This window comes from Piliocolobus tephrosceles, chromosome 16 (assembly GCF_002776525.5).
Source record: "Piliocolobus tephrosceles isolate RC106 chromosome 16, ASM277652v3, whole genome shotgun sequence".
Lineage (NCBI taxonomy): Eukaryota > Metazoa > Chordata > Mammalia > Primates > Cercopithecidae > Piliocolobus > Piliocolobus tephrosceles.
The window spans coordinates 4,335,192-4,348,891 of record NC_045449.1 but is presented as its reverse complement, the minus strand read 5'-3'; the positions used below and the strand labels follow the sequence as shown (position 1 = coordinate 4,348,891).

Sequence of the window (13,700 nt, the reverse complement as noted above, 5' to 3'; positions counted from 1 at the left end):
GAGGGACATGGGTCTGCAGTAACTGCAGGTTCCGTTTCTGGGAGGGAGGCCATATCAAAATAGCCATCATGATGACATCCTGTGTCCACGGCAAATCAAAGCACTCTCGCTTCCTCCCGGCAGCACATCCCAGCCGTCCAGCTACACGCTTCCCCATCCGATGACTTCAAGGTCCAGGATTTGCCTCTGCCTCCAGGAAGTCTTCCCCGACTTCCTATCACATCGAGCTCCTGGTAGAGGGAGAACACTCCTCCACATCCAGATGGGCATCTAAGGTCTCTGCGAAGTCCTGGGCAGTTTCCAGGACGCAGGAAGCTTTGGATAACACGGCCTGCCCCCATCCCACCACCCCCCGGCGCTCAGGCTTGGGTCCAAGGCCAAGCTCCAGGAAAAAGACCAGAGAGAACCTTCCCAAGGAGCAGGGCTTCCTGCAGGCTGCGAGGCCCAAGGTCGGACCCCGTCTGAGCCTTTCTGGCTTGCCTTCCCTCTTCCGGGCCTGGAAGCGGCCACAGCCACAGGAGGGCGAGATCCCACTGGCCGCTGGCACGGGAAGCGTGTGTCACAGCAGCTCGGCAGGTCGCCTCAGATTTTCCTTTGGGCTCCAGCATGGCTCGGGCCCACACACCCCTCCCTTCTTAACCACAGCCTTATTTTTAGCCTCTTTCCTGGAGGCTGAGGTTTGGTGGGTCACAGGACGGGACTCACGCCCAGGAGCAGCCTCCCACAGCTCAGGCCAAGCCCACCCCACCAGCCCTGGAACATGCGAAGTGGGGTTCCAACCCCAGATGCAGACCCCAGCCAACACAGCCACAATGCAGGCCTCTCCAGGCAGCGCCCCAAATCCACAGCCAGAATCATCTCCTGGCCGCAGGGTCCTCATCACCCAAGAAAACATTCTGGAACAACATCCATTGACAACAGTTACATACCTTCCAAGACCCGGGAGTTCTCACCTCTTGTCTGAGGCCACCACCCCCTCCTCTGGGCGAACTGTCTCTCGCCTGGCAGGGAGGCTGCACTGGGTCAGTCCTTGGCTTGGGCCCATGCATTCAGCCTCTCCCTGGCTTCCAGCCCCGGACAGCAGCCCACAAACACGCCCACACCTCCCTCACCCTGGTGGTGAGGACAGCTCTGACTTGTCCCCTCTACCAGCTGCTTCTTTCCTCTCCTCCTTTCACAGGTGACAGCATTTGTTGTTTTGAGACAGGGTCTTGCTCTCTGACCCAGGCTAAAGTGCAGTGCCACAAGCACAGCTCACCGCAGCCTCAGCCTTTTGGACTCCAGCCATCCTCCTGCGTCAGCCTCCCGAGCAGCTGGGACCACAGGCGTGCACCACCACACTCAGCTAAGAAGTTCTTGAGAGTTCTTTCCCTTCCCAAGTCGCTATTCTCACCTCCTTTCCTCCTCTGAAACCAACCACCTGCTGGAGGCTCAACTCCCAGACACTCTCATCCCTGTTTTCTAGCCGCCTGACTTCAATTCCTCAGCTTACCACTGGGTCCCCATTCCCTGAGCGGACCCTGCAGGACACTGCAGGACCCTGGGAGTCAGCCAGGATACCCCTTCGGCTCCCTCTGCCTCATGAATGGGCCCCGGTGATTCTCCACCTGCTTCATCGCCCAGCCTCCTCCCTGGGCTCCCTGCCTCCAGCCCCTGCCAGCCGGCTGGCATCCCTCTTGCTGCCTGATCTCACAAGCTCTTACGAATCTTCTACTGAGTTCTAGATCCTGGCCTGGGCCTCTAGAGACCACAAGACAGTTCCTGGACTCAAGGAGCTAATGCTCTGACCCACTGGTTACCTCTGGCCTCAGAATCGTCCGTCAGTCCTTCAAGATCCACTGGCCCAGACCCCTGGCTCAGTAATGGTACCAGTAACAACAATGACAGTGCACATATTGACATGTATCGGCCAACTACTTTGTACCAGGCGCTGTTCTACGAGTGTCGGCCCGGTGGGTACAGCTGCCCACTCACACTTAGCAGCACCTTTGCCGCCCAGAATTCTAGCATTTGAGGCCTCCATGACCTGGCCCTAAGCCAGCTCTTCTCCCAACCACAGTTCCCACCACACACACACATACAGCCCCCGAGTCCAGGCAAAGGCGAATGCTGCCAGCCCTGACTTTTCACCTCCCTGGACCCCGATTTCTTCCTGGGGAGATCAGTGGTCCCCAAACCTGCCTGAGAATCCCAATGACCTTTAAGGAGGGTGTGCTTATTAAAATACAGCTCCCTGGGGCCCTCCCCAAACCTGCAGAGTCACCCTTTCTAGATGTGGGGCCCAAGAATCTATCAACGCAGTGCCCAGGTGATTGGAAACCACCGGCCGGGCTGCTCTGAGCTCCCTGGAATCGCACATCACAGGCCGCAGGCCTCCCAGCCCTGGTTACCACTGTGCTTCTTCCTGGGCTCTCACTCTCTAGCCATTAAGACCGGCCTCACCTCTAGGACCGAGATCCAAAGTCGCGTCTAGCAGGACGCCTGCCTCTCTCCTCTGAGGCTCTTGGTGAAGCGGTGCCTATAACCTCAAGGGCATCCCCAGAACTGGATGGACTCTGGCCCTGACTTACTCAACAGCTTGCCCCAGACACTCACAGTGATTCCCCATCACTGCTGGTCCTTCAGTAGACCCCAGAGGAGTCAAGCCCCAATTCCAGGACTCTTTGCATCCTCCTCCCTCCTCCAGCCAGGCCCAATCTGCTGACATCACAGAATCCTCGAAAGGCCAAGGTGTAAGAAGAACCCACACTGACTTCGAGAGCCCTCAGCTCAGGCCAGCCTCAAATACAACATGCCAACAGCGTGGTCCTGAGGTCTCTTCCTTCCTAGGCACCTCCAGCTTGTCCCCACATACCCCCTGCTTTCCCCGAGTACAGTCAGTATCAGCCCACGTTCGCCTCGCCTGAGCCTCTCTCAGAGCAGCAGGCGGCTTAAATTCTCAAAGAGCATGGGCTCCAGAACTGGAGCATCTGGGTTTAAATCCTGGTTTTCAGGCCGGGCGCGGTGGCTCATGCTTGTAATCCCAGCACTTTGGGAGGCCGAGGCGGGCGGATCACGAGGTCAGGAGATCGAGACCATGCTGACTAACACGGTGAAACCCCATCTCTACTAAAAAAATACAAAAAATTAGCCGGGTGTGGTGGCGGGCGCCTGTAGTCCCAGCTACTCGGGAGGCTGAGGCAAGGGAATGGCGGGAACCCGGGAGGCAGAGCTTGCAGTGAGCCAACATCACGCCACTGCACTCCAGCCTGGGCGACAGAGTGAGACTCCGTCTCAAAATAAATAAATAAATAAATAAAATAAAATAAAATAAAATAAATCCTGGTTTTCCCACTTTCTCTGCTGTGTGACCTTGGGAAAATAGCATAACCCCTCTGTGCCAATTTCCTCCTCTGTAATACGGCTTAATTTGAAGACCTGCTTCATTTCGTACGGTTGTTGTGAGGTTTAAGTAGGTTAATCCACATACAGTGTTTAGAACAGTGCCTGGCACATAGTAGGTACTCAATAAATGTCATAAATGTTATCATTGGTCATTAACTAGTAGGACAGGACACAGCCCCAGCTATGACTTGAGAACAATGGGACATTCCCACCTTGGTTTTCTTTTATCCAAAATGGGGGCAGATAGACAAGGTCTAGGGATCTGAAGGGATGGGCCCTGATGCCCTTGACCAGTCCCTCTCAGAGGGATCCGGGTCCCCATGTGAGGCCTCAGGGCTGGCTTATGCTGGGAGTCTTACCCCTGCCCCGGCTCCGCTGAAGCTCACATCCCGGTAATTACAGGGCCCTGAGAACCTGGCTCTGCTGGCCTGGCACTGGATGGCTAAGGCTGGGAACCCACAGCCCAGCCCCGCCGGCACCCCACCAGCCTAGGGACTGGGCCAAAGCAGTCCCTGAGCCAGTGCCCTGGACTCAGGCACACTCACTCCTACTTATCACTTATCCTACTTATCCCACAGGGCAAGATCCTGCCCCGTCTGCCCGGAGTAGGAGTAGGCTATGTGACCTTCAGGAGCAGCCGGCTCCTACTCTGAGCCTCAGGTCGCCCATTGCAGAAGTGGCCCAGAATCCCAAGACATCCCTGCTGGGTTCGTTTCTGAATCTCAACTGGGTTTGTTCTACATGTGCCGGTCCCCTACCCCCATGCCACCCTGCAAATCTGGGTCATTAATGGCAGAGCAGCTTAGTGATCGTCTCTGCAGGGACCATGAGGATGAGGCCCCCAGCCCAGAGCCTTGGCCCCTTACAGAAACACCCCTCCCCACTCAAGACCCCTGCCGGCAGACCCCGCTAGCCCTAGAGAGACACCACCCCGGAGCCCAGCGCGTGCCCCTCCTCCCTGCTGTGTCTCTATGCCAAAAGTGGGCGGGGCCGGGCTGCCGGGCCTCTGGCTTGTGGTTCTAGTCTATCATTTGGGGCCAGCTTTACTGGAACCAGGCTCTCTGCCTTAGCAATTTGGGGGCTTTGCATAGCTACTCCTTCCTCAACTTAGCCTCCCCAGCCCTGTCCTGGCCCAGGGGCTCCCAAGACCACCAGGGACCAGGGACAAGGTGGCCTCAGCCTTATCATGACCCACAGGGAGTGTGGCCAGTGGGTCACGATATGCCAGCCAGACACAGGATAAGGCAGGGGCCTGGGGAAGAGATAAGAGACCTCAGAATGGCTCCCCTCAAGCCCACAAACCCTCAGCCTTCTCCCCACGTGCTGCTTCAGTAGCCGAGGCGGCCAGGGACTGCTGCTCCCCGCCTCACATGGAAGCTGAGATGCAGAAGGTGAGCGGGACAGAGGCAGCAGGAGCTAGGCCAAGCTGGGCCCCGGGCTCCCACATCTGGCCTATGTTCCCCACCTGCACCCCAACTCCCCCCCCAAAAAAGGCTGCAAGTAGTCACCCCTCAACATCCACACCAGCTGTCCTCACACGGGTGCTAGAAACAGCTGTGTGACCAAGTAGCCCCACCCCTCCCCAGGCACAGCCCTTTTCAGTTTACAAAGCCTCATCCTGCTCTTCGCCTCCCGGAAGCCCATTCAGGAACCCCACGCCTGACAGCGAAGGAATCATGAAGATCTCATGGCTCTAGGAGTAGGAGTGGGGACACCCTAGCAAGCTCTCCAAGAAAGCAGAGGAAAGCCGGAGGCAGGAGGACAGGACCCCGTCCCCAGCCTCCAAGCTCTGGCTAGCGCCTCCTTCCAGGTTTGTTTCTTGCCCCAGTGCCGATGCTCTACTCTCATCTCCCTTATGGCCCTACTCACCAACCTCCCAGCTACCAGGCGAGGACCAGGCCCAGAGCAGACCGGTGCCCTTCCTCACATGGCCTCACTGTTGTGACCCGGGGCAGCCCTATCTGCAGAAGAGACAGGGCAAAGCTGCCACTGTGCCCTCCTGAATGTAGAAAAGCTGCTCTGCCCAGCTTGGGGGTTGGGCGGCCTCATTATCAGGGCTGAGGACTGGGTAGACAGGGACTATGGCTGACTACATCCTCCCATCTCCTTCCTGGAGACTCAGGCCCTGAGGCTCATTGTGAGCCCTGGTCAGAACAAAGAGACAGCACCAGCCACTGTCAGAGAAACCCTGATGTCAGTACAGGGACCTGGTCCCTCACCTGATCTGTCCAAACCTACCAGTGCCCTTTCAGCCCAGAAGGACGTGCTTTGGGTCAGCCAGGTATGAGTCAACCCAAGTCTCAGTCAACTGAGTCTGTGACTCAGTCAACAGGGCTCCAGCCTGGGGCAGTCTCCTATGCATGCAGGGGTCCCAGGTGTGACCCGGCTCTGCCCCTCATGGCTAGAGGGGGATGGTGAGCCTCCATGGGGATAGGTGCTGTGACAGAGACGGAGCAGAGTACAGTTCAAAACCAGGAGTTAGGCACTCGGTTCAGCCCAGAGCACGGAGGAGGGCATCCTGGAAAGAGGACACTGCTGAGACCCACCAGGGGCAAGCTTGGCTGGCTACTGCAGCTCCTGGGAAGCAGATCTGGTTGTCCTGAGGAAGGGAGGTGCAGGCAGAGCCAGCGACCAGCAGACTAGAGTTCCTGAGACCAAGTGCCCCACACTATCCTTGGGAGCAAGACACCGACAACAGCAAGAGAGGGACAAAAATCATCTACCATAGATTCAGGGATCAGAGAGAGTCAGAATTTGCCTCCAGTCACACAGTAACACTGGCAAAGGCTGGCAGAGCCAGGAACAGGAAGCTCAGCCCAGAAGACATTCGGAACCCACCAGGAAGCCCAGCCTCAGAAGCCTAGGGATCGGGCCAGTGTCCTACTGGCCTCCCTCACTCTCATGCCCCTTCTACCTTCAAGATTTCAGGCCCCTACAGGCAGAAACAAAAGCCACTTCCTATTGCAGAAGGATCCGGGGAAGGGCCAAGGAGCTCCTCCTCCGGGCAGCTCTGAACAGGGCAGCCTCCCTCTCAGAACAGGCTGTCACCTGCAGACCTGCAGCCTTCCTGCCTCGTCCACCAAATGAGAAACAGAGGCACAGGCCAGGGCCATCACTGGTCCAGGGCCCCAGATGAAGGTACTATGTTTCAAGGCACTTCCTCTGACAGATCAACAACACAGCGGAGGGGCTGGCAGAGCCTGCTGGAAGATGCGTTGAAGAGGAAGCAGGAGCAAGGAAGTAGGCAGCAGGCAGTGAGTCACAAGGGCGCTGGTATTCTAGGCCGCCTGGCCCTTCACCTGGGTGCTGAGCCTGCCAGTCAGACACTCTGGGTGCCCTGTCCCTCAGACCTTAGCTGGGGTTTCCCCACAGGGCAGACGTGGCAGTGGCCAGGACAGGGCCACCTAAGAGGGCAAGGCAGGGGCACCGTTTATCCTTAAGGCAGCCATCCTTATCTAAAGAGACAGCTGCAGAGCCACAAGATAGGGCCTGGCTTAGCCGCTACCCACCAGGTGACCCTGTAAAAGACCCTGGGCCTCAGTTTCCCCATCTTTCAATTCTGGATAGACTTAACAGGACAGACCAAAAGAAAAGGCCAATAGGAGAGTGAGCCCCAGCCTGGTGCCCCCTCCTCCTGCACCCAGCTCAGCTGCTCCAGGGAAGCCCCCAAGTCCCTCTCGGCTTGTGTTCCCAGCTGGGTCCCTATGCTCATCGCTCCTTCTGGGTTTGTGTTAGTGAGCAGTTGCCATGGATACCGGTCTCAGCTTCTTTGGCAGAAAAGGACTCCCCCAAGGGCAAGGCTCTGCCTTTCCTCAACAGCCCCCACTCCACCCAACTCCAGGTGCCCAGGCTGCCCCCGGCTGGATCAAAGGGAAAGAAAATAGGTCTTGAGAAGAGAACAGGTACCCCCACAGAAGTTGGGGAAGGGTCTCAGTTCCCAAACAGTCATTCACCAACCGTAAACAAGGCCGGGGCCAGCTCCCTCTTGCGGGGCCTGGTTCCAGGAACAAAATGCTGCCACCTACACCCTCGGCTCTGCTTCCATTTCACAGAGGAAAGAACGGCAGCCTGGGCGGCAGAGGTGGCTCTGGCACCAGGAAGCAGAGCTGGTGAGAGGGGGCGTGAGACCCCTGTCTGAGGGACTACCTCCTTCTCCTGACCTGGCAGTGAGGAGAGGGCTCAGAATGCAGAGTGGGTGGCTGCTAGGCTGGTAGGGACCATGGGAGCAGCAGCCATGTGACCTAGGGGAGCTCAAACTGCCTTGGCTCAATTAAACTGAAATTCATCTACCCAAAGGGCTCTTGCCTGAGCCAGCAGAGCCTCTGCGTTCCCGGGCCACAAGCAAGGGTCATGCCCCTACCTCCACCCGGGACTCCTGGGGCTGGAGAGGATGCTGCACTGGCTGGTATGGCCCTGCTCCGCCCCGCCTGTGACCTTGGGTAAGTGTCTTTGTTCTCTGGACGGCTGTGTTCCCATCTGCACAAGGAGGTGCAAGGAAGGAATTAGAAGAGGTTTCTGGGCTACCTCAATTTCATCCAATTGAAGCAACGCTCAGTAAGAAGAGCAAGCACAGGAGCCTGGCCCTCCTCACCCGCTCTGAGGCCTGCTGCCCTCAGGGAGTTCTCATGGGGCAGAAGAGAGGCCGTAATTAGCAGATTCACCGGGTGGCGGCTGGGAATGCTTGCGCAGGGGCAGAAGCTACTAGAGTTCCCAGGACGGAGAGCAGCCCTGTGGAGAAGGGAGGGGTTCGCAAAGGTGTCCTGAAAAGGACTGTCATAAACAGAACAAAAAAACAGAACAACAACAAAAAATCAAACAGGAAGGGCATCGTGGCCAGGGCCCCAGCTTAAGCAGAGGCATGAAGGAGAAGGCAGCTGGCACTCGTGAAGCCCTCCTAGGAATCTGGCCCCGTCCCAGGTGCTCGAGATACAGTCTCATTTATCCCACGCAACCCGGGAGGCGGGCGGGAGGGGAATGATCACACAGAAGGCACAGGTGATGTCTTCAAGGTCACACGGCTGGGAAGCTGAAGAGCCTTGCCTCGAACTCGGTCAGGAAAGACTCTAGACCTGCACTGTCCACTCTAGTGGCCCCTGGCCACCGTGATATTGACATGTGCTGTGAATGGAAAATACACATACTGGGTTTCAAAGACTTAGTATGAAAAAGGAGGCAAAATATCCCATTAACAACACACACATATGTATGTGTGTGTGTGTGTGTGTATACATATATATATTATTTTTTTGAGACAGAGTCTCACTCTGTTGCCCCGGCTGGAGTGCAGGGGCGCGATCTTGGCTCACTGCAACCTCTACCTCCTGGGTTCAAGCGATTTTCCTGCCTCAGCCTCCTGAGTAGCTGAGACTACAGGTGTGCACCACCATCCCAGCTAATTTTTGGATTTAGTAGAGACGGGTTTCACCATGTTGACCAGGCTGGTCTCGAACTTCTGACCTCAGGTGATCCACCGGCCTCGGCCTCCCAAAGTGCTGGGTTTATAGGCATGAGCCACCGCGCCAGGCCCTAGCAACTTTTATATTGATTACTTGTTGAAATATGTTGGATATATTGAGTTAAATAAAATATATTATGAATTAATCACACCTATTTCTTGTACTATTTTCATTCAGCTACCAGAAAATTTGACATGAATATGTGGCTTACATTATATTCCTTTTGGACAAAGCTGGTCTATACTATGAAAAAACAGATTTTAAGGACAGATTTAAAGAAGGAGAGTGGGACCTCCCTTCATTCTCTGGTGGGGAGCTGAGGCCAGGTAGGTGCAAACATTAAAGACTGAGCAACGGAGTGTCTACATCCCCGCCTCTGTTCCGGCCGGGCCAGCCAGCAACAGGTGCACTCAGGCCTGGGATGAGCACTCCCCTGACCCTAGCACATCAAGCCATAGTAGTTACCATAGAGATAATAAATATTCCTAGAAACTGAACTTGGGAAGTGGAGATGGGGAAATCTACCAGAGAGAGAGGGGCAACCAGGCTTATCCGGAGAGGAAACCTGTGTCTGTTGTGTGCTGGGGGTGGGGTGGTGCGTGAGCTCCCATCCCAGGCCAGGAGAGGGAGGGAGGCGCAGCCCAGGCGGGTGTTTGCACAGGGCTTTCCGGGCCTTCCTCCCTAACTGCCCGCCCCACGCCCCTCTTAGCCACCATTCCCCACTTCCCTTTACCAATTCACCACAAATTTCCTATGTCATTCCCCCGTTCTGACAGTCTAACTCTGAGACCCGCTTAGAGGTGGGAGCAGATAAGCGCCAGCCCGCCTTGATTCCACCCTCTCTGGCTCTGCCCCTGGCAGAGGCAGTTCCCCTAAGAACGTCAAAGGGGGTGGTCTGGGGCTGGAAAAAAACAAGTTGGAGAGTGCTACATTGCCAGAAGTAGTGCCATTCATTCTTCAGCTGAGAAAGGGTGGGAAGACCTCCTCCCAGGCAGAGCCTTACTGTTAGATCTAACACCAGCTTTGCCAGTCACTTTCCTGGCCATCTTGGACGGGGGCTGTACAGGGACCTTGGTCCCCCCATCTATGTATGGAAGCCTTTTTTGAATTGACTACAGGTCCCAGCTATTCTCTGATTTCTCCCCCAAAGGGTGGCACTTACGCTCCCAGGTCCCTGGCAGCATGGTGTATGCACGACAGCAGTTGGCGTTCTTGGGAGGTGCTCAATATTCCTGCTCTCTAGACCAAAGTAAGTGTCTCTTTGGAACTGCCCGACCCAGAAACGGATGCCACTGGTACCCACTTCCAACTTCCTCCAGTGGATTGACAGAGAGCCAAAGGGGTTTGAAAGCAGGAGTGGGGGGAGGGGAAGCCTCTGCCCTCCCATCAGAATTCTTCCCTTCCATTTGACACAAAACTCCATTCAACAGAGGGGGAGACTGAGGCCTGGAGAAAGGCACCAGGTGGTGTGTGGTTTATGCCCGGGCTCTCTTCTCTCAACTGCCGCAAAGTTCTCTTTAGAGTCTGTCCAAAATAAATCCTTCCCTCTCTCTTCTCTCTCTCCTCTCTCTCTCTCTCTGTTGTGTGTGTGTTTGGTAGCTCCAGAATTTACCAAGCTATAGTTAGGCAGTTTCTGAGCCAGCATGCCGGGTACACAGTACTGCTCTCCTCCTGCAGGGAGCCCCTACCTATGCCAGTCTGGCCAAAGTCTTTCCCTCTCAAGGCCCCACCATTCCCAACCAGTAGCAGCTCAGTCTAGGGCAAATTCTTACCCCTAGAGCCACCCCTAAGAGCTGGGGAGGGGAGCCAGCAGAAGGAAATTCCAGAACCACGTGCGTCCCCCAAAGGCCCATGATCAATCAACTCACAAACGAGCAAACAGACTTAAACACACGCTGAGACTGGCCCAAGGTCACACACCAAGCACATTAGGAGCAAATCCGGGGCTAGAACCCAGTTGTTCTATCGATCCCAATCCCGTCCCCAAGGCTGATTCCCAGAGATGCTCCCTGAGGTTGAGGCTCCACGTCTCTAGATTCAGAGGCCTGCGCCCTACCCTACACCCCAAGCACCATAGAGCAGGAGGAGGCGTCTTCAGGCCTCTGTACAGGGCCAGCTGCAAACCGCAGCCTGGGTCCCCAGGCGCCGCGGACCCGCCCCGCCCCTCCCTCCGCTCCCCGCAGCCCGGAGCCTTTGTCAGCCACGCGCTCACACACACAACCGCGCCGCCACGCGCACACACACCCGGTCTCCCTAGCCCACACCCGCAAGGGGCGCGCGCACTCGCCGCACGCACACAGGGGGGTGGAGGCGGCGGAGAAAGGAAGGAACTGACGGGCCATGGACGGACAGACGGCCTGGGCTGGGGGAAGGGAAGGAGGCCCGGGAACCTGCAGCTGGGGTCGGAGGGGGCGCACAGACAAGTAGGCAGAGAGACGCAGAGGAGACTCTTGGAGAAGAGGACAACGGATGAGCCGTCAAGGGCTGGCGAGGACGCGCGGGCTGCTCCAGGGGTGGGGACTCCTCTAACCCTTGGCCCTGGGTGTGTATGAGCGGGGAGCTGGATTGTACCCGTGGGGCACGGAGGCATCCCTTGCCCAGTTGTGCCTCAGCACGGGGTCCATAGGGAACCTCACGTAGGTCCTGGAGATAGTAGGCCTGGGACCAAAAGCTCTCTGGGGTACCTCCCTCGAGGCGGGTGGTGGGATGGGGTGGGGTCCTGGTCCTCAGGCTGGGTGGGGCCCTCGCTCACCTGCCACGGTGTACCTGTCCAGGTAGTTGAGCACGTTGCCCAAGCTGAGGATGGCGGCGGCTGCCCCCCGCCCGCGGCCCAAGCTGGCCGGTTTGGGCTGCTGTGCGCCGGGGCCCTTTGCAGTAGCTGCGCAGCCGGGGGTGCCAGGGGTGCCGGGGGGTCCGGTCGGGGCCCGCCTTACGCTGCCCGACAGCGTCTGCACCTCATCGTCCGCGGCCGAGACTCCAGCGCCGCCCGCGCCCCGCGCCCCGCAGCAACCGCTACCGCCAGCCCCTCGCTGCGCCCCCCGGCGCCGGCGCCGCCGCTCCGCGTCCGCCTCCTCCTCCTCCGCGCCGCCCGCCGCCGCCGAGGCGCATTCCAGGCACATCATGCCGGCCGGGATCGGGGCGGCGGGGGGCGCGGGGGGCGCGGGACCCAGCTTGGGCCCGCTCAGCGCGTGTGTGCGCCGCGGAGCCGCCGCTGCACCATCCCGGTCGGGCCCCGTCGGCTCCTGCGCTCCAACCCCGGCTGCGGCGCCGCCACCGCTCAGCTCGATGCGCCGCCGTCGCCGCCGCGGCTCTGACAGCTGCGGCCCGGCCCCGCCCACCGGGCCCGCGCCCAATCAGCTCCGGGCTCGGACCACAGCCCCGCCCCGCACGTGCTGCCCCGGGGATGGGGGCCGGGGAGCGAGCGGCTGGGGCGGCAGAGCCCCTCCCGCTAATGGGGGCGCAGTCACGCTGGGGCTGCCCGGCCGTGAACGCCCGCGGGGAGTGGGAGAAGGTTTGCTCCGGCTACGGAGCTGGGAGCAGGGTGGGGTGCTGGTGACGGGGCTCCCAGCACCTACTCAATACCCTTCAACCAACCCCTGCCTCGGGCATGGACTGCCGGGGGAGGCTCTGGGAGCCGGGCTGAGGGCTTGAGCCTAGCGTATTTGGGCGAACTGGAGGGAGGAGTCTCAGATAACTAAAGTCAGGGGCGCCGGTTGGAGAGCCGGTGGCTCCTCCGATGCTCACACGTCCCGATTTAAACAGTTCAGGGAGGGCCCAGAACCTAGACCTCCACCAGGCATGATGGGCTGTGTCGCCCATCTCCCCAGGGCAACCCAGATCCAGCCCCCAATTACTCCCGACCCATTCCTGTGTTGGCACCAGGACCCTACCTTTGCCCCACAGAGTGGCCGGCAGCCCCTGCCAGGGAGAACCAGGGCTCTGATCGGCGCCCAACAGAAACAGGATATTCAGAGGGGCCCTTCTCTCCTGAGGGACCACATCTCCAAGTTTCAGTCTTCCAGGTACATGCTAGCGAGGGTACAAAGCCCCCAGTGGCAGACAGGAGGCTGAGTCCCAGCTCAGCTGTGCTCTGGTGCGTGGCATGACCCTGAACATGGCACCTACTCTCTGGGTCTCCGTTTCTGTATCTGGGGGCAGATGGCAGGATGGGATTCAGTCTGGAAATCCATTGGTGGTCAATTCCCCTTGGTGGGACGGGGCAGGGGTCTGCCTCCTCCGGAGAGTGGTTGGGGAGCTTCTGTGTTCCTGACATCTCATCACGGTTTCTCCCCTCCTCAGGTGCTATGGCCCTGTGATGATCTTCCCCTTCCCTCCCACATTCACCTGCCTGGGGCTTTAACTGAAATTAAAATCCTGTACAAAGTGCAGAGGACAGAAGGTTAGAACTGGACAGACCCTGGGAAACCAGTTAATTATTCCCTGTGTTTCACAGACAAGTCCCAGGGCACGGATGTGACCCATTATGAACAGGCAGTGAGTCTGTGGCAGGGCCGGAGCTGCCCCGGGCTCTGGCATTATCACCGAGGGCTGGAGCTCACTCCCCACTACAGGCTTTTCTGGACCCCATGTCCACAGGCAGGTGCATCTGATGAAACTGTCGGCCACGGTGAGTCATGGCACAGCCAACGGGTGATGCAGCACGAAGCACCCCCTGCCCCCTGCACTGTCTCTTGTGAGCAGAGTTAATCCCCAAGCTGGTGTTTCTTGGCGCCTTCGAGGTGTATTCTAAATTCTGCAAAGTGACTAAAAATATGCTTCAGCGTGCTGGGTATGAATGGCTGTGACGGGAGGGTTAGGAAAACAGATTTCATTCTGAAAGTTGCCTGCTGCCTCTTTCCA

The 13,700-nt window shown here is 58.1% G+C and overlaps 1 protein-coding gene across 4 annotated transcripts in view; it reads right to left on the bottom strand.

Moving 5' to 3' along the window:
- The window catches only part of SPNS2 (sphingolipid transporter 2), a 41,191-nt gene extending 29,025 nt beyond the window's left edge, over window positions 1-12,166 (bottom strand). For 2 of the 4 annotated variants that reach the window (XM_023184626.2, XM_023184624.2), the window contains exon 1: window positions 11,593-12,119. In XM_023184626.2, the coding sequence (XP_023040394.1) occupies window positions 11,593-11,962 (370 nt within the window). In that variant the 5' untranslated portion in view covers window positions 11,963-12,119. Of the gene's footprint in view, window positions 1-11,592 lie in introns of all 4 variants that reach the window. The other 2 variants (XM_023184625.2, XM_023184627.2) reach the window with 2 other exon arrangements.
- Between the last annotated feature and the right edge of the window lie 1,534 nt (window positions 12,167-13,700).